This window comes from Nelumbo lutea, chromosome 3 (assembly GCF_056320005.1).
Source record: "Nelumbo lutea isolate HS-2025 chromosome 3, American lotus-T2T, whole genome shotgun sequence".
NCBI lineage: Eukaryota > Viridiplantae > Streptophyta > Magnoliopsida > Proteales > Nelumbonaceae > Nelumbo > Nelumbo lutea.
In genome coordinates, this window is record NC_142686.1 from 40,554,996 (window position 1) to 40,575,988 (window position 20,993).

The 20,993-nt window shown below is 42.4% G+C and overlaps 1 protein-coding gene across 6 annotated transcripts in view; it reads left to right on the forward strand.

Annotated features, from left to right (window-relative positions):
* Nucleotides 1-20,993, forward strand: part of LOC148864434 (CLP protease regulatory subunit CLPX1, mitochondrial-like) — a 63,503-nt gene that overhangs the window by 11,305 nt on the left and 31,205 nt on the right. For 5 of the 6 annotated variants that reach the window (XM_088974722.1, XM_088974727.1, XM_088974721.1 and 2 more), the window contains 2 exons: nt 15,710-15,784; nt 16,454-16,531. In XM_088974722.1, coding sequence (XP_088830848.1) covers nt 15,710-15,784; nt 16,454-16,531 — 153 coding nt within the window. Of the gene's footprint in view, nt 1-15,709; nt 15,785-16,453; nt 16,532-16,926; nt 17,255-20,993 lie in introns of all 6 variants that reach the window. The other variant, XM_088974724.1, reaches the window with a different exon arrangement.

The following is a 20,993-nucleotide window of genomic DNA, read 5'->3' on the forward strand; positions in this document are numbered from 1 at the left end:
CCCACTAAAAATCTTGTAACATCTAGTTACTCCCTTTGCTGTTGCTGAACTTTAATATTTGGAATAAGGGGGTGATAGACATTGAGTTCATTCCTTATATTCTTCATGCTGGCATAGTACTCTTCTAGTGTTTTCGTTCCTTGTTGTAAATCAAAATACTCCTGATAAAGCTGTGTTATAATTCAGGTCTGCCTTAGAGTTCGGCCTGACTGAGTTCAGTTATGTAGAAGAAGAAAAAGTGATAAAGAAAGAGAGAAAGAGAGAAAGAGAGAAGAGAGAATTCTGGTTAAAACTGAAAGAGTCAACTTGACTTATCCCAGTCGGTCAGTAAGTATTTATATTATTATTAAAACATAACTGAAAAGACCTATGTGCCCTTACTTAAGTTAAGAGCACATGTTTCAACACAACATTACAGATCAGCAACATCGATCAAGGTATAAAGACAAAAATACCCCTACGCTAACACTCTTCCTCGACTCAAGCCTTTTGTAAATAAGTCAGCCCACTGATTTCCTGTATTAACATGTGTAGTGTCTAGCTCTCCATTCAGCACCTTCTCCCTCACAAAGTGACAGTCAACCTCAATGTGCTTGGTTCTTTCATGAAACACTGGATTAGAGGAGATATGAATTACAGCTTGATTATCACAATAGAGCTTCATTGGAGTGTTAATGTTGTACCCTACTTCTTGTAGAAGGTTCCTTAGCCACACTAATTCACAAGTGGTATGCGCCATAGCCTTATATTCTGCTTCTGCACTGCTTCTTGCCACAACCATCTGCTTCTTACTTTTCCATGTCACGAGGTTACCTCCCAGAAACGTGCAATAGCATGTGGTAGACCGCCTATCAGACATAGAACCAGCCCAATCAACATCAGAATACCCTTCTATTTCAAGTTTTCCCCCACTCTTTTATATCAGACCGCGACCCGGAGCCCCTTTTAGATACTTCACAATTCTCAGAACCGCATTCCAATGAGGAATCAGAGGTTTTTGCATGAACTGGCTTACCACACTAACTGCAAATGAGATGTCTGGTCTGGTAATGGTTAGGTAGTTCAGTTTGCCCACAAGTCGTCGGTATCTGCCAGGGTCTTCAAACACTCCACCCATATCACTGCTTAGCTTGGTATTTGTGTCCATGGGTGTTTCAACTGGTTTGGAACCCAACAAGCCTGTTTCTTCCAGCAAATCAAACACATACTTCCTCTGGCACAAGTTAATCCCATACTTGGATCTTGCTACCTCTATCCCCAAGAAGTATTTCAGTTTACCCAGATCCTTTGTCTGAAAGTGATCCTGCATATAAGTGTTCAGCCTGTCAATACCAATGTTATCATTCCCAATAATAACAATATTATCTACATACACCACCAACAGTATTTTTCCTCCCGGAGAGTCATGACTAAATACAGAATGGTCAACTTTGCACTGTTTCATGCCAAACTTCTTTACCACCTCACTAAACCCACCAAATCATGCTCGAGGAGACTATTTAAGCCCATATATAGCCTTCCTTAGTCTGCACACCTTACCATCCTCCCCCTGAGCAACAAACCCTAGAGGTTGCTCCATGTAAACCTCATCGAGTAAGTCACCATGCAAAAAGGCATTCTTGATATCAAGCTGATATAGTGGCCACTCATACATGGCTGCAAGAGAGATCACAACACGAACTGACCCTATCTTAGCAACCGGTGAGAAGGTCTCTGTGTAGTCAATGCCATAGGTTTGGGAGTACCCTTTTGCAACTAATCGCACTTTCAGGCGTTCAACACTACCATCAGGTAGATACTTAATCGTATAAACCCACTTACAACCAACAGCTTGCTTCCCAGGAGGAAGAGCAGTGAGGTCCCAAGTATGATTATGATGAAGGGCTGAGAGTTCTTCCATGGCACGACACCACCCTGGAGAGGCAAGGGCTTCCTGGACATCTTTAGGAACAATAACTGATGATAACAAGGTAACAAACTGGCGATGGGAAGCAGAAATGTGAGTAAGAGAAACATAATTAGAAATGGGATGAAGGGTGCAAGTACGTTTACCTTTCCGCAAAGCAATGGGTAGATCAATCTCAGATGCTAAGTGGGGGTCTGGTGCCGGATCCGTCGACGGAGATGTAGCCGGAGGAGTAGTAGCTGGTGCACGTGGGCAATGTGTATACACATGACGGATAGGTGAACGTTCAACAGGTGGTGGCACCAGAGGCAAGGATTTGGTCACGACTGGAACAAAGGGAGGAGGATCGACAACGGGAAGTGGAAGAGGAGGAGGTGATGAGGAGGAAGAAGCATCACTAGACCCCAAAAAGAATGGAGTAGACTCAAAGAAACTGACATCAACACACACAAAGGACCATCGAGAACCAGGATGGTAACACCTATACCCTTTCTGAGTCTGAGAATAGCCAAGGAAGATGCACTTGAGAGAACGGGCATCAAACTTGTCATTCCCGGGACCCAGATTATGGACAAAACAGACACACCAAAAAACTCTCGGCGTAAGAGGGAACGGAGACAAAGTGGGAAACAAGACCTAAAACAGAGACTGACCATCAAGGATGAACGTGGGCATCCGATTAATCTGAAAACAAGAGGTAAGCACTGCATCACTCCAAAAAGGTTTGGGAACATGCATGTGATGCATTAGGGATCTTGTTGTTTCAAGGAGATGGCGATTCTTTCTCTCAGCCACCCCGTTTTGTTGTGGGGTGTAGGTACACGAGGTTTGATGTATAATGCCGTGTTGGTCCAAGTATTCCTGAAATGATGAGGATAAATATTCGCGGCCATTATCAGAACGAAAAACTTTGATGTGGGTACCAAATTGGTTACGAATTTTAGCATAAATTTTTTGAAAATTGGTAAACAATTCATTTCTTTCTTTCATTAAATAGAGCCACGTCATCCTTGAAAAATCATCCACAAAAATGACAAAATATTTGTATCCATTATATGACATTACTTTATAAGGACTCCAAACATCTGAATGAAATAAAGAAAAATGACTCGACACATGGTTATCAACCCTAGAACTAAAGGGAACACGATGGTGTTTCCCAAACTGACACGACTCACAGTCCAAAACAGAAAGTTGACTCAAGGACGGAACCAAGGACTTCAAGACTTTGAGCGGCGGATGACCAAATCGGCAGTGCCACTGGAGAGGAGAAAGAGATGACTGGAGAGTTGTTAGACAGTTTTGTATGCCCTTAGCTTCAATCAAGATGATGTACTTTATGAGTTTATTTTAAATGAATAAAAGTGCATATTTGATTCATGTTCCCTTGGTACGTTTCTGTGTAATACCCTTAAACTAGACACTTAATGAGACTCATGTTAGTTTAGAATGTTCATAGCCAGTGGATTGGTCTGGGGAGACCTATCCTGACAAGGCTGACACTGTGGTGCCACCAAGTCGGTTGGGGTGGCTTGTCTCAGCTGCTGGGGTGAGACACTAGGCACATACAATGTAGGATTAATTGAATCCATGAATTGGACTAGATTTCCAGTATTGCCCTGGACCTTGGAGATTGATGGGCAAAACTGGAAAGTTACACCCGACCCCTAGACTCGATTATGATACTGCACTAGGTGTCGGATTGGGCTGTCTTTGATATACCATTCAGTGAGATCCTTAGCGGGGGTCAAAACCTGGGTATGTTGGGACTGTCTGAGAATTCATCTGAGTGGGTGATCATAGTGACAGGATCAGCCCCTTTGTCGGACAAAGGTAATGATCGGGGATGCACTCTCACTGATGGAAACCAATACTGCCGGCAGCCGATTTCAATCGTTGAGATTTGTTTTGCAAAATATATTTTATATGAGATATAAAAGTATATATATTATGGTTTCTAAATGGTTTGCAAAAGGTTTTAATTCTCGGGATCCATATAAGAGAGAGTGCAACACTGTTCCTTGCAGCCGAGGGAGAGGTCCTCTCTTATCGGGCAGTGTATGATCATTATGGGCTGAGAGGTTAAGTATAAGACCATTGAGGATAATACCTGATGGGCTAATCTTGCATCTGCCCATAGTCCCTAGGTGTTACAAGGTGGCTTGGCCTAGGGACCACTTAGGATAAGTGTTGGGCCCATAGAGGCCATTAGATGGTTTTCAGGGGGTACACTGTCCATAACAGTGTATTCGGCCAGGCTTTGTAACAAAGGCTGGGCTGAACCCATGTGGGTGATGTGTAGATCAATGTTTGGGTCCCACACCATACAAGGAAGCCCAACTGGGCAGCAGTTTGGAAGGCTAAATGAATACATAACCTTAAATGAGCCTTAATCCCATTTCGAACTGGGTTAATCTGATTGGTCACTTAAGGGGTGAATTCTGAGATGGATCAGCTGATAGGATTGGGCCCAGACCCTATCCACTTAGAGAGTCCAAGATCTAAATAAGATTTAGATTTGGAAGCCTCCTAATTAGATTAGGAGATGGTTGATCTAATCTGCAGAGAAGATAAGGGTTATCCCTTATCACTTAGAGGGATTTCTAATCCAAATATGATTTGGGTTAGCAACTCCTAATGGGATTAGGAGCTGATCCCTTTGAGATTATAAAAGGAGGAGGAGGCGGCAACCTTTAGACATGCAACCAACACACTCTTTGTCTTCAGAGCTGAGATTACAAGAAGAGAGAATTCTGCACCCTGCAAACACTCTCTTGCCGCCTCCTTCCTGCAGCCGCCGCCTCCAGTGGTTCGATCTCCAGTTCTTGGGAGAAATCAAGATTTGATCTTGATACCAATCTTTTGGTTGGGCGTGAACACCTCCGTTGGGAGATACTGCTTCTCTGTATCAGGTATAATCCCTCCCTACTCCTTTTGGCTCAGATTTGATTCAGTTTGTGGTTCAAGAATGATCCTTGAAAATATGATTTTCTAAATAGGGAATTCGATTCCCAGTTGAAGGGAGAGAAAAATTTTTGAAATTCGTCCTTATTCCACAATCTTTGGGCGTCCATGTGATGGATATCCTATCCCTTTAGACTGGAGAGCTGTTGAAGTTCTACCACCACCACCGTCAAGATAATACAGTCCACCTACTTCATGCCCTCCACCAATCTTCATCCCCGTCTTGAGATCCTGAAAGACACACATAGAAGGATAAAAGGATATGGAGCAGTTAAGTGATTTGGTCAGCTTACTAACAAACATAAGGTTAAAAGGCAATTTAGGAATATATAGAACTGATGAGAGGGATACAGGATCTAGGTCAACATTACCAACACCACAAAGTGAGGATGTGGAACCATTAGCAAGGGTGACAGATTGTGATGTCGAGCAATGAGATAAGGAGGAAAACACACCTGGATTTCTAGTCATGTGATCGGAGGCTCCAAAGTCAATGATCCAGGGATTGGGTGTAGATGCCAGACAAGCCATACCTGAGTGAGCAAAAGTCACCGTGTTCCACTGTGATTGGATAAATCTCTCATATTCATCACGGGGAACACTCACCATCTCCTTCATGGGACCATCTGTGGATGTAGGAGGCAACTGGTCAGATGAATGATTCTCCTGTCTAAAGCTGGAACTTGAGTCACCGGTCGCAGCATGATTGGCCCAGGTTGAGGCAGGACCATGTAAATCATAACAATAGTTGATGGTATGTCCATCCATACCACAATGAGTGCACTTCCTCGGGCCTGAGCTACGTCCTCTACCACGGGCTCCCCCTGAATCTTTGCTCCCAGTACGACCACCACCACGATTATAAGTAGACCCACCATTGCCACTTCGACCATATGCAGAACCACTACTAACACCATGGCCAGACTGAGCTCCCCGAGCTCCATCTCTACCACCACGGCCTCTCGATGCAGCAAAGGCAGATCTATCCGAGATATTAGAGTTCTCAGTAGATCTGATAGAAATCCTCCGAAGTCGAGCAAATACCTCTTCTAGGGACGGAAGAGCTGATCCCCCCTATTATCTGAGCCCATACTAGTTCATATTCAGACTTTAGTCACATCAAGCTGCTCTCTCTGTTGTTGCTGAATCTTGACATCAGAAATGAGAGGACGATAGACATTCAACTCATTACGTATGTTCCTCATGTTGGCATAGTACTCCTCAAGACTCTGATTGCCTTGTTGCAGATTAAAGTACTCTTGATAAAGCTGATAAACTCTAGTTGTATTGTCTTGCCCCGAATACAATTTCTTCGCATGGTCCCACACATCTTTGGCAGTATCAAGAACATGAAGTTCACACTAATCTTGGGTTCCATACTGATCCACAACCATGTGATGGTCTGAGCGTCCTCTTGCTCCCAGTCTTCATACTCGTGAGAGTCAGAGGAGGGTTTCTCCTCTTTGATGTGTTTTACCTTCTTCTTTGCCTTCAGAAAGACTTCAACGGATTTAGCCCAAGGTACATAATTCTCTCAATTTAACTTAATGGAGGTCATCTGAACATTCAGGTAGTCTGTAGGCACCATCACACTAGGTTTATAATCATTATTGTCTCCCAGTATGTTATCACCAATTCTGCACACTTGCTGAATTCTATTATCACTGAGATCTGCACACTACACACCACTAGGTCACACCTGTCACACTGATTGCAGCACTATTTGTTGCTGGAATGTGTGCTCTTTACACCACAAACCCTAAATCACACCTGTCACACTGATTTCAGCACTTCTTGTTGCTGAAAAGTGTGCTCACACCACAAACCCTACTCCTACAACTACCTGAAATCTCACCACTATATGATCATATCTCTTCCTTCAAAATGCACAAAGAAACCAGCATAAACCCTAGCACTTACTGGCCGAACACCTCCTATTTAATCCATAACAGATATCATGCACTGAAATCTCTTACCTTATTGCTGAAGTAACACCCATGCGAGCAGGAGAGCAGTCCACACACAACAGCTGCTTCACACACAACAGCCACACACAGTTTGGCCCTCTATTCTTCCTCTACTAGGAGAGGGCGATCTCAAAAATCACAGCAACCGACCACATACGACCTGACTGGAGGTATAGAGACCCCCAAGGGAAGAGGGCGATCACTCCTTTTCAGCCCTTTCCCTTATCTCCAATCGAACACAGAAAAAAAAAGAGGAAAACCCTAGATAGGGTGCGCAGAGAATGAACCCTAGGCAAGCAGAAATCTAGGCAGATTTAACCTAGCTCTGATACCATGTTATAATTCAGGTCTGCCTTAGAGTTCGGCCTGACTGAGTTCAGTTATATAGAAGAAGAAAAAGTGATAAAGAAAGAGAGAAAGAGAGAGAGAGAGAGAGAAGAGAGAATTCTGATCATTGTAGCCATCTCCTATTTGCTGCCATTGTACTCTTTCACAGTTGCCTCTAACCTTACTTCTCAGCTACAAGCTGATTGATGTTGTTCACAGTTTGATACTTCAGTACCTATTGCAGCCCCTAAACACAACAGTGGGAGCACACACTTGTTCTTCTTCACACACCTACGACCCATATAAGCATCACAAGCACCACAACACAACAGTAGGCCCTCTTACAACCATTCAATAAAAAAAATTGTGCATTACAAGCACCACAACACAGTCAAACTGCTACACCCAGTTCAGATTTGTTTAACACACTTAAGAGGGCATTACATGACCACAGGAGCTTGGCAAGGTCACTGCATTCCACCTTACACCACTTGGCTAGTTCAGACTTGTTTAACACACTTAAAGGGGCATTACACGATCACAAGGAGCTTGGCAATGTCACTGCATTCCACCTTACACCACTCGGCCACCTACAGCAGCCCTAACACCACTCAACAACACACAACAGCCCTACACCATTCGGCTACTGCACACACAGCCCTTCTTAGGGCAACAATGAACCTAGTTCTCTAGGTTCTAATCAGTACTAACTGATTCTTGAAGGGTTCCTACCCAGAAATACCAGCAACACAAAATGACTAAATAACCAACCTTCCTTTGAGAGTATCAGCCAACCATTCACTGCTGAAATTACCTTCCTTGATGAAGAAAACTGTGCACAGTAGAGAGCAACGAGCTGTGATGACCTAGGGCGAACCAGCTCTCTCCATTAACTAACCAGAAGCGAAGAAGAGGGTGTCACGAACACAGCTGAGATGCTTTGCAAGCGGAAGCAGGTTAGAAACCTCACTCTGATACCATGTTTTGGAGCAGCTATAGTAATCCGAACCAGTGAAGAAGGAAGAAGAAGATGAGGAAGAAGACAAGAGAAAGAGAGAACAGGTGGGTTTAGTCGAAACTGATTAGTCTTCCATTCAGTCGAACCTCTTATGTTTATTAGGTTCTAATTACACTTACAAAGACTAAACTGCCCTCACTTAAGTGTGGGGTAGAGTACTCTAATAAAACAGCCACATAAGCAAAGTACTTAACTGACATGAGATTACTAAACTACCTCTATTCGGCTCACTCTAACACCAATCAAAATTAACAGCTAAGGATAGGAGAACCCTAATCGAGTTCATCTTAGCCACTGGAGCAAAAGTCTCATCATAGTCAACTCCATATACCTGTGTGTACCCTTTGGCTACTAGTCTTGCTTTGTACCTTTCAACTGTTCCATCTGCCTTGTGCTTAACTGTGAACACCCATCTGCACCCCATGGATTCTTTCCCCTCTGGAGGATCCACCAATTCCCAAGTCTGATTTTTGTGGAGGGCATCAATCTCCTCCTTCATGGCATCTGTCCACTTAGGGGATTTTAAGGCTTCTGCAACATTCTTGGAAACGGGGATGCAGTCAACTGCCGATAGGAAGGCTCGGTACAAGGGAGAGATGTGGTCATAGGAAACAAAGTGGGTAATGGGGTGTTTGGTACTGCACGACCTGACTCCCTTTCGTTGAGCAATAGGGATGTCTAGGTCGTCCACAGTGGGAGAAGGGTTAGGGGTTGGACTTACCTCTTGGGATTCTGATGATGTCAGTTGCTCAGTGTTTGACTGCTCCACAATTCTATCACACTGTTGATCTCTCCGACAAGTACGCTGGAAGACACGGAAGGGAGTGAGGTCCGGAATAGAAGGAAGGGAGACCTGAACCTGCTTCTCCTCTTCCACACTACGACTCTCCCCCTGAGGAGGAGGGAAGAATGGCTCGGACTCAAAGAAGGACATATCCATAGACACAAAATATTTATGACTGATTGGTTCAAAACACCGATACCCCTTTTGAGAGGACGGGTACCTCAGGAAGACACAAGGAATGGACCAAGGGTCTAACTTACCTCTGGATGGGGACAAATCGTGGACAAAGGCCCGACAACCAAAGACTCTCATGGGGATGGAAAATAAAGGAGATTGAGGGTACAGTAACTAATGAGGGGTCATGTAATTTAATACTCTGGAGGGCATGCGGTTGATGACATATGCAGCTGCAAGTATAGCATCCACCCAAAACCTCTTTGGGACATTCATGTGGAACATCATCCAGCGGGCTATCTCAAGGAGGTGTTTGTTTTTTCTTTCTGCAACCCCATTTTGCTGTGGTGTTCTGGCGCATGAGCTTCCATGAATAGACCCATGGGAGGCGAAGAACTCATTTAGTTCCCATGGAAGTATTCCTTCGCACTATCGGATTGGAAGATCTGTATTTCAACATGGAACTGTGTAAACACCGTCCTCTGGAAGTCTTGCACTATCTTTGGAACCTCGTCTCTGCTACGCATAGGGATTACCCATGTATAGTGAGAGTAATCATCAATCAATGTAATAAAATATCGATATCCACCCTCAAAGGTTACATTTGTAGGCCCCCATACATCAGAATACACAATATGAAAAGGAACATTTGATCTTTTATTGCTGGAATGAAAGGTTGTTCTACATTGTTTACTCAACTGACACGTTTGACACATGAAATCTGACACTGAACACGACTTAAATAAAAGTGGAAACAAACATTTTATTACTTCAAAAGAAACATGACCCAAACGACTGTGCCACAACAAAATTTGACTCTTATTTGACTGACTATGTGGCTCTGAGGATGACACAGAAAGACCAGCTTTGTCATCGAGAATGTAGAGACCGTCCACCAGGCTTCCTCTACCAATCGTCCTCCCAGAAGTTAGGTCCTGAAAGACACATGAATCAGCAAAAAAGGTTACACTACAATTTAAAGAACTTGTAATGCTACTAATGGAAAGCAAATTTATTGGAAGTTGAGGGACATGCAATACACAATTCAGGTTAAGGCCATGGAGAAGGGATATCGATCCCTGACCTGCAATGGAAGAGAAGGAACTATCGACAAGTCTCACTCTATCCCTTCCTGACAAAAGGCTATAAGAATGGAATATGTTAGGCTTACCGGTCATGTGATTTGAGGCCTCTGAATCAATAATCCAAGGGGAATCTGTGGGAGTGACATGGAATGCAGAAGCCACATTACCTGAAGTAGATGCAAAGGAGGTAGAGGGAGTACCAGTGACTGAGCTATCCAATTGCTGCAATGCCCTACCATAAGATTCCAGATGCTCTCTGAATGAATTCATTATATCCTCCTTGGGGTCAAGTTTATTAGGAGAGTCCCGGGTACTACCGACAACCTGAGTATCTTGGGTTGCCACATGTGCTACACTAGTTCTTTTCACGTGACCTTTACCCTGTTCTTGATTCTTTGCTGCCCACTTGGGTTTCTTGTGGATGTCCCAACAGGTGTCATGTGTATGTCGTGACCTTCTACAATGGGTACAAAAGAGTTTATCTTTATCATCTGCCTTCTTAGGATCACCTTTCTTCCCTGTTGGGTTGTTATTCACCGCAGCCAAGGCAACTTGTTGCTCCCCCTCGGCTGTAACCATCACACTCCGCCTGCTTTCTTCAGATTGGACAAGGGAGTATACTTCATGCACTGTAGGCAATTCTTTGCTTCCTAGAATCTGTACCCTTAATGGTTCATATACAGGGTTCAGCCCTAAAAAGAAAGCAAACACCCGTTGCTGAGAGATCAACTTCCTGTAGGCCTTAGCATCATCATCGTGCTTCCACTCTATGGCCTGATAATGGTCCAACTCCTTCCATATGGAGGTAAGAGCCGAATATGAGGACAAGCTACAGTTTCCCTGTTTACAGGTAGAGGACTTAGCTTGTAGTTGGTAAATCTTGGCATAATGCCTTTGCTCAAAATAGGTACTTCTGGCCTGTTCCCAGATCTCACTGGCGGTGTCTGCCCACATAAAATTCTTCTTCACATCAGGTTCTATTGCTGCAAGGAGCCAAGACATCACCATACTGTTTTCTTGGTCCCACCTATCATGTTCAGCTGTATCACCCTTAGGTTCTTACACCCTTCCATTGGTGTAACCGGCCTTATCCCATTGTTGTTACATAGAGTTTTACACTCTTAGCCCACTCCAGGTAGTTCAGACCATTCAAGGGGGTGATTGGCATGGGAAAGATCATGGTTTCACCTCCCATACCTGCTGCATTGCGGGTTGAGGTGTTCCCCAGTGAGGTCAGTTCCTGACTTGCCATTGAAAATTACAACCAACCAGTCCAAATGCCACCTAACAGCACAGCCGCCACAACTGGAATGTGGCAACTCAGGGTTTACTCCTAGGATGTGAGCAACAAGCTATTCAATACTGCTGAGAGCACAAGAACTACTGCTGAGAATGAGAAATCAGTCACTACAACATCCAAACAGAACAATAAGGAGTCCAGTCATCGGTTCAGCACCACCAATACAGACATTACTGTCAGTCCGAATGTGGTTCCCCCACTCTAACCAACCAATTATTCAAACTAGTAATCATATAATCAAGCCCTAAGCCCTACACACCATTGGATAAAGAATACTGAGATAAACTGAAAGAAGACCACACCTGTTCAACACTAGATCAGAACCTGCTAGGGTTTCACTGCACCATCAACACCCTTCTTCGATTAGGGTTTCGGCAGACCAGCACCATCCCACAGCCAGACACAGCTAGGGTTTTCAGTAACTGTCGCATGGAGCCACTAGGGTTTCAGCAGAAGTACAGCCGCAGGACTGACTAGGGTTTCTGCAAGCACAGTCGCCAAAGAGAATTAAAAGAAAACAAGCCGCCGCTAGGTTTTTTTCCTTTTCCTTCTGAAACAAAAGTAGTCACGTCCCAATCCCCTTCGGAAAGATTGATGCTAGGATCATAGGTCTTCTCCAGCACAGAAGTTCCGCTCTGATACCATGTGGTTCCTTGTGATGATTGAGAGAGAGAGAAAGAGAGAGGTACGGATGATAGAAAGGAGAGGCAAAAAACTCAGTACTGGCAGCCGCCAGTTTTCTATTTATATTAAACTTTATAAAGAGGCAAAAATACAAGTATGCCCCTGGCGGCATATCCTAGAATAAGAACAATAAGAAAAGAATGAAAGAAAGTAAACTGAAACTGTCCCACTAACATCAATTACAAGGAACACTCAAGCCTTACAACATTTCCCTTGTCAATTCCCTATGTGCATATCCAATCATTTGTTCCAATTACTCCATAGAATTACTGCTCTAGTGCATTCCAATAGTAATTTCAGTAATATCCAAACATAATCAAAGAGAGAAAAAAAGGTTCCATACCTTGGCCTAAAAGGACAAGAAGGAAACAAATGATTTGCATTCTCACCATCCCTATGGCAAAAGATGCACACATGAAGGGATAAAGTCCAATACTGGATGCATCAATATCGAGTATGGTAGCCTAACCACTCAGGGCTATGAGATGCTGCGTGCACATCCTAACATATAGCATTAACTTACATATCACAGAAATAATTTATTATGTAAAAGTGTAAATAATTTTTTTTGATAATTAAAATGTGAATTCATTAATCAAAGAGAATAATCTATTACATGCATCCCTTGGAGAAGCACGAGATGCAGCCTCTTCTAGATATTACAGTGAAACAAGAAAAAAAAAAACAACAATAAATTACAGACTTGCCCAAAAAAGGCTCTTCCCTAGAAACCCCTTGTTTGGCAAGACAGTTAGCAAAAGCATTTGCCGACCTATCCACCCATTGGACTCTAATGATCATGCGTCTTGTTAACCATTTAAATTTTTTCATAAGATCCCTATATCTCCGAGTAGCTGAATTGGGGTTCTGCAACCAGCCACAATCACCTTAGAGTCCCCATCAATCAGTAACTTCTCTATCCCAAGTTGGTCGGCGATCTGAATTCCTTGTACAGCAGCCAGCAGCTCAGCCCTTGTAGAATCACCTACTCCTGTCGGGCCTGAAAACAGTGATAAGATCTTGCTATCCTCAGTTCTCAAGACTACTCCAATCCTTGACAATCCCGGATTGCCTCGACTGCTCCCATCAAAGTTCAATTTGATAAAACCTTCTGAGGGAGGTATCCAAACTGTTGCAGTTTTATTTTTCTGAGAGAACAAATTAGCCATTGCAGCCCAGCTTCTCCAAAAATCTGCAAAGGAAAGGATTCTAAGGTTCTCAGCCAGTGTATAGCTCTAGTGAAAATGCACTCCTTTACTACTGGAAAGGTTCTCTCCTTGTCAAGAAAGATTCTAGAATTCCTTTCTTCCCAAATAGTCCACAGTGTGGCTGCTCCAATGCATCTCCACATGCATTTCCCGTTTTTTGTTGGCCAAACGAAGGTAGACGAGCTAAACAACAAATTGACTTCTGATGGTAGAATCCACTTGCAACCAAACAAATCAGAAATCCAGTCCCACAAAGCTGCAGCAAAGTGACAAGAGATTAGTAAGTGGTAGCAATACTCATATGGGCTTTGCACAAAATACACCAGTTTGGGGAAAGACACAAAAAAGGCTTTCTCTTTTGCAAGTTTTCCAAGGTGGTATTATTCCTACCATGGTACACCTCCCAACAAAAGAACTATCTTAGGGGGAATAGGTTTGGTCCAAACTTCTCGTACTGTGAAAGACCCAAACACATCACTAGAACAAAGGGATTTGAAGAAAGAAGTACATGAAAAAGATCCTTGAGGAGCAACTCAGTGACACAATGAAGTTCAGCCTCCCGTAAACCTCTACGAAAACCAAAGTCCCAATTCAAAGAAATAGGGAGGATTGGAGGGGAGAGGAAAGAGGAAATAGGCTCTTTTTTAGAGAGTAAAGAGAGGGGAAAAGGTTTTTGAAAGACAAGTTACCCACTTAAGTATCTTCCCAAAACAGAACTAGATTGCCTGCACAAGCATCATACCTTACACATTGAAGAAATTTGAGAAGAATGCCATGTATTGCCTTCCAAGGAGTTGATAGAGTAGCCTGACGAGATAGTCCAGCATCCGAACCTGAATCAGAACAGCCATGAATGCTACCCACCACCCTATGCCACAAGCTTTCTCTCTCCATCAGCCATCTCCGCAACCACTTTCCCAACAAGGCTTGATTTTTAAGAATCAAATTCCCTAAACCTAGCCCCCTCTCTCTTTACTCCGACTCACTATCTCCTGTTATGATTCGGCCTGCCTTGGATTTCTATCTGTCTGAGATCGATTATGTAGAAAGAGGTAGAAAGGTGGAAGAAAGAGAGAAAGAGAGAAAGGAGAAAACCTGGTTCGAACTGGAAGTCTCAAGTCAGTTCTCCCAGTCGGCCAGACAGTACTTTTATTGTTAAAAATAAATGAAAAGACATATGTGCCCTTATTTAAGTAAGGAGCACTGGTTCTAACACAACATTACAAATCAGCAACATTAATCTAGTTATAAAGACAGAAATACCCCTACGCTAACATCTCCGAACTAATTAGATGATCCTTTCTTTCAACCCTTGGTTCCCACAACAAATCCCTCATCAGCTTTTCTAATTTTCTAGCCTCCGTAGAGGGAATCCTAAAAACGGAGAGGAAGTACAGCAGGAGATTGGTAAGCGTGGCCCTGATCAAAGTTACCCTTCCCCCCAAGGAAATGTAGTTCTTTTTCTAAGTTGCTAATCTTCTTTCAAATCTCTCCACAACTGGATTTCAGAAACTACTTTCCTTAGGATTCCCACCCAAAGGTAAACCTGAATAAGTCAATGGCCAGGATGCCACTGAACATCCCAAGGGTAAAAGCATAAATAATAACTCATACTGTTTCTTAACGTTTTGATTTACATACAATGTTATTTTAGTTTACCAATGTAATATATTACAATATCTAATGTAATTTATTAGCATTATTGCCAGGTGATTTTGTATGTGACCAGGCTGTTGTACCACCTAGATAACAGAAATGATTGAAAACGAACCTTCATAAACTGCAAAGGCCCTTCACCTTGTTTGTCAAATTAAAAGTAGAGGCTGGATTAATGTCAGAATAAATAAAGCAGAAAGAACATCCAGCTCAATTTTTTCTCACTTTGATCTCAGATGTAATTTTTAACTGTCATTGGTTAAAAAATGTAAGAGGGAATTATGTGGTATAGATCCAAGAATAAATTGTGAAATGAGAGAGCTTACATATGTTTACTACACAAATCGGCATTTATTTACTTTTTTTTTGTCAAATCTATGGCGTAATCCTTTATCTTATTCATGCCATTCCTTGTTCTATACTAGACAACCACTCTCTCAGAAACATGTGCATGCATGTCATGCACATCTTTTACTCTAGGGTTTATGAACAGAAAACTTGGATATTACCTCAACCAACTTTTTTCATGCTTTTTTTTTTTCTGGACCAGTACGTATTACAACCAAATTTCTGGTTCCATGTATTGGATTTTTATATATTCTGTAGTTTAGTGATTCTTTTCCTTTTGTATCTCAGGTTGTAGACTTTAATGTGGCAGCTGCCCAGCAGGGGATTGTCTACATAGATGAAGTCAATAAAATTACCAAAAAGGTTTATTTTTAATTAATATTCTATTTCTGTAAAATAAAATAAAATAATATTTTTTTATGAGCAATACAGAAAAAAGATTTCATTAATTAGAAGAAAAGAGGATTACAACAAGAAGTTGTGAAAGAAAACCAGCTTTAGAAGCTGTCCCAAACAACTTACATTTGAGCCCAAAACATATATGTTCTATGTACGCCTTGCTTGGCAAGGCTATCTACCAAGCTGTTGGCAGTTCTCCTCACCCATCTCATTCAGATTGACATGTCCTGTGACAGCCATTTGAATTTCCTGAAGTCATTCCTCAAATGCCAAGCCACCCCCTCCCCCTTAACCAGCCACTTAACCACAGTTTTCGAATCTCCCTCAATAATCAGCCTACTAACACCCAGCTCTTTTACCTTCTCAACCCCATAAAGCCAAAAACTCTGATCTTCCCACATCACCTTGCTCCATAGGGCCGGAGTACAAAATAACTATATTCCCTTCTTCATCCTTAATGGCCCCAGATTACCCAAACAACTCTCATCAAAGTTCAGTTTCTTCCAGCCAGTTATTGGGGGAGACCAAGTCTCAACAGATCTTGGTAAACCTTTGGATGATTGGAAACTATGGTGCTATTGTAGGTAATTTCTTTATTTCAGTCTTAAGTGTAGTTTTTGTATGTATATGCAGACTGAAAGTCTCAATCTTAGTAGAGACGTATCAGGAGAGGACGTCCAGCAGGCATTACTGAAAATGTTGGAAGAAACGGTAAGTTTTATTCACCATTTTAGTTCTTTTGAATGGCAAGGTTCAAACAGTCAATGCTAGTGGAAATGTTGGAGTCAAAAATAGAGAACATGCTGAGATTTTTGTTTTATGATATTGCATAGTTTAAGTGGGCAATGGAAGCATTGAAGTCTTGGAGTTACTTCTTGTCATCTTAAAAGATAATGAAAGGAATGTGTTGTCAGTTGTTTATGTAGTCAGATTTAGTACCATAAGGGTACTGTTTTAATTTTTCCTCTGTTTATATTGTTCGACTGTACTAATATAAATAATAAAATCATTCTTTTGCCCCCTATGTTCTGGAGGGCTTTCAGTCACTCGACTCATCTCTCTTCTCCTCTCCTCTCTTCACTTGCTCTTGCTCAACATGGTATCAGAGCAAGTCGTCCAGGCCTGAAGGGTGGTGTCAAGCTAACTACTGTTGCACCCAGTGCTGTCTCCAATCGAACTCCTGATCTGGTGAAGTCAGTTCGACCCAAAAGTTACAGAGTCTTTTCGTCTTCCAGCCCAGAAATTGCTCCTCCTGTCTGCTCGACTATAGAGAGACTATTGTTTGCAGTTCATAGAGGGTGTTCTGTCTTCAGAAATTGCTGCTTATCTTCTGTTTGGCTGCCTATTGTTTGAGGATTCGTGGAAGGAGCTCTGGTTTACAGTCAAGGAGTTCTAGTTTACCATAAGGGAGACTATCATTTGAAACTAAAAGAGGTACTATCATCCTTGTTTGTTCGGATGCCTATTGTTTGCTGAACTGTTTGATGACTGTTCGGCTACCCTACTGTTGTCTATTCGACTGATGAACTGATGTACTGTTTGATGCCTATTGTTTGTAGACTATCATCCTTGTCTGTTCGGATGCCTATTGTTTGCTGAACTGTTTGGGTGACTGTTCAGCTACCCTACTGTTGTCTGTTCGACTAATTAACTGTTCGGCTGCCCTACTATTAAGTGACTGTATTCCTTAACACAGTAACTATGTTCAAACTTTTTTGTTGTTGGTATTGTGGACTATTGATGGTCTGTTTTAACCGACTAATTGTCTGCTCAACATTAATCTTATTAAGCCCTACTAAGTAGGTCATTCAGACATGTTCTTGTACTGTAACAGCAGTGTGCAGACTTGTTTCAGTGAAACCATAGGTCAGAAGGACCTGTTTCAGTACTGCAACAGCAATGTTCAGTTTGTTATTTGTTCTCAGTGAAGCTGTAGGTCAGAAGGACCTGTTCTTGTACTGCAACAGCAGTGCTCTTTCTTTTGTTCTCAGTGAAACCGGTGGTCAAAAGGACCTATCTCTGAAATAGTCTTGTACGGCTGTGCCTTTTTGGTGGTTGTTTCAACTTTTTATTCAAATATCATGGGCAGTGAAGATTCAGCCACATCTGGAGTTTCCTCAATGCTGAATGGAATGGGTGGGGGTGACCTATCTTTTCCCATGGCTGTTGTCCCTCTTGATGGTTTAAATTACCTAGAGTGGTCAAGAGGGATCAAATTATACACCACTGCAAGGGGGAAGATAGGCTATATTAATGGGAGGATAAAAGAACCATCCTCCAGGAGTGCTGAATATGATAGATGGAATCAGGAGAACAGTATTGTTATGTCCTGGCTCTTGGTTTCCATGCAACCTCAAATCAAGAAGAATTTCATGTGGGCTGAAACAATGAATGAAATTTGGGAACAAGCAAAGTCAACATATTCAGAATTGTGACACTATGCCAAAATTTATCAACTGTAGGTAGCATCTTCTACTTGTAGACAGGGGGAGAGGTGTTTATCGGTCTATTACTCTGACTTAACATCTGTCTGGAAGGAGTTGGATCACTACCAGAGTGTGGATTGGAAGTGTGATGAGGATGCTAAGAAGTACAAACAGCTTGTCTCTCAGCAAAGGGTGTTTGCATTCTTACATGGTCTGAATCCTATGTATGAATCTATCAGGGTTCAGATTCTCAGATCTGAGGATCTCCCTTCTATTCAAGAAGTCTATGCTCTTGTACAACCTGAAAAAAGCAGGAGAAATTTGATGAACAGCCCTGGTGGGGATGCTGTTGTGTTAGTTGCAAAAGGAGGTGTATCTACTGGTGTGGGATCTTCTTCCCGAAAAGGAGATCTTCAGAAAAAAACAGAAGATAAGGAAAAATTGTGGTGCACTCATTGCCAGAAACCCTGACACACCAAAGATACCTGTTGGGATCTTCATGGGAAACCAAAATGGGCTCAAGATTTGACTAAGAAGCAAGGTTCAGAGGTGAATAAGAAGTACGAACAACAAAGTACAAAGAAACATCACATGGCCAACATGGCTACTCGGGAGAATCAGCCCCCCATTTCTACTGTGACTCAGACACATCTCACTGGATCTGACCCGAGGGAGGACATTATGAATTCCTTCCGTGACCATTTAGAGCTCTATGGTAGAGCAATTCGTCAGATGGATACTCCCCCCTCAACCTCATTTGCATCTACGTCAGGTAACCCTGCCACTGCTTTCCATGTTGCTTCTCACACCCCTGACTCTCCATGGATCATTAATTCTGGAGCATCAAAACATATGACTGGCACGTCCTCTTACTTTCAAACCTATCACCCTCTTTCTGGAAGAGACAATGTGAGACTAGCCGATGGATCATACTCTTCCATATCTGGTCAAGGAACTCTCTCTCTTCCTCTTGGCCTTACCCTTTCTGATGTTCTTCTTGTTCCAAATTTTCCCATTAATTTATTCTCTATTAGTAGTGTTACTAATTCTTTGAATTGCTCAGTGACTTTTTTCCCTTCTCATTGTGTGATTCAGGATCTGGCCTCGGGGAGGACGATTGGTAGGGGTCATATGGCTGATGGACTTTACATGCTGGAGAATAAGGCTGGTCTTCATGTTACAAAGTCTATGAGTCAGTCCTATAAGAAAAAAGTCTATTTATGGCATTGTCATCTTGGTCATTTGTCTTTTAGTCTTTGAAAGTTGTATTCCCAAAGCTGTTTAAGTCAATGTCTGTTTCTGATTTTTCTTGTCAAACGTGTCAGTTGAGTAAGCATTGTAGAACTCATTTTCTTCAAAGAAATAGTAAATCTGAATCTCCGTTTCACATTGTTCATTCTGATGTGTGGGGCCCTGTTACTTTACCATCTGAGAGTGGCTATAAGTATTTCATTACCCTCATTGATGATTATTCTAGATATACTTGGGTATACCCGATGCGAACCAGAGAAGAAGTACCAAAAATCATTCAAGATTTCCAGTGGATGGTCTTCACTCAATTTCAAACTGAAATCCAAATTTTCCAATTAGACAATGCAAAAGAATTTTTTCATAGTGACCTCACGGAATTTTTTGCTTCGCATGGTTCCCTTCACCGTAGCTTTTGTGCCCGCACACCACAACAAAATAGTGTGGCCGAACGGAAGAACCGACATCTCCTTGAAGTGGCTCGAGGTTTACTACTTCATATGAATGTTCCCAAACGGTTTTGGCTTGAAGTTGTTCTTTGTTCCACTTACCTTATAAACCGTATGCCCTCTCGTCGGTTAGAGTACAAAGCCCCACATCAACTTCTCTTTCCTAAGGTTCCCCTTCTTTCTATTCCTCCTCGTGTCTTTGGTTGCCGGTGTTTTGTCCAAAATCTGTCTCCCACCCGTGGGAAATTGGATTCTCGTGCTATCCCTTGCATATTTCTTGGTTACTCCTTCACTCAAAAGGGATACCGTTGTTTTGATCCTGTTTCTCGTAAATTCTATGTCTCCATGGATGTTTCTTTCTTTGAAGATGAGCCTTTCTGTCCTGTTTCTCCTCAGGGGGAGTGTAGGCATGAGGAGAAACTGGTTCAGCTTCCCTCTCTCCCCGACCCTCTACCTTTTCGTGTTTTTTTCTCGTTGTCGCAAAGGCCAACCAAATTCAAGAGCTGTAGAGAATCCGGAAGTTGTAACTCCAGTGCCACCAGACTCCTCGGGGGAGGATCATACTCACTTAGGTATTTTGGCTCCCAATGATGTCCTTGAATCTATTGAAAATGATTCCTCTACTGCTAATGATCTTGACCGTCCTATTGCTCACAGGAAGGGTGCTAGATTGTGCACCACTAAACATCCCATTTCCAACTTTGTCTCCTATGAGAACATTTCATCCTCATTCCGTGCCTTCCTTACCTCTATTGACAGTGTCCCTATCCCTAAGAATGTGGCAGAAGCTCTTTCAGTTCCTGAATGGACAAATGCCATGAGGAAAGAAATTAATGCCCTTCACAAAAATGGCACATGGGAACTTGTTGATCTTCCTAAGGGAAATGTTCCAGTTGGATGTAAATGGGTGTTCACAGTCAAGCATAAGGCTGATGGAACAGTGGAAAGGTATAAAGCTCGCTTAGTGGCAAAGGGATTTACTCAAGTGTATGGAGTTGATTATGTAGAAACTTTTGCCCCCGTTGCCAAGATGAATTCCATTAGAGTCCT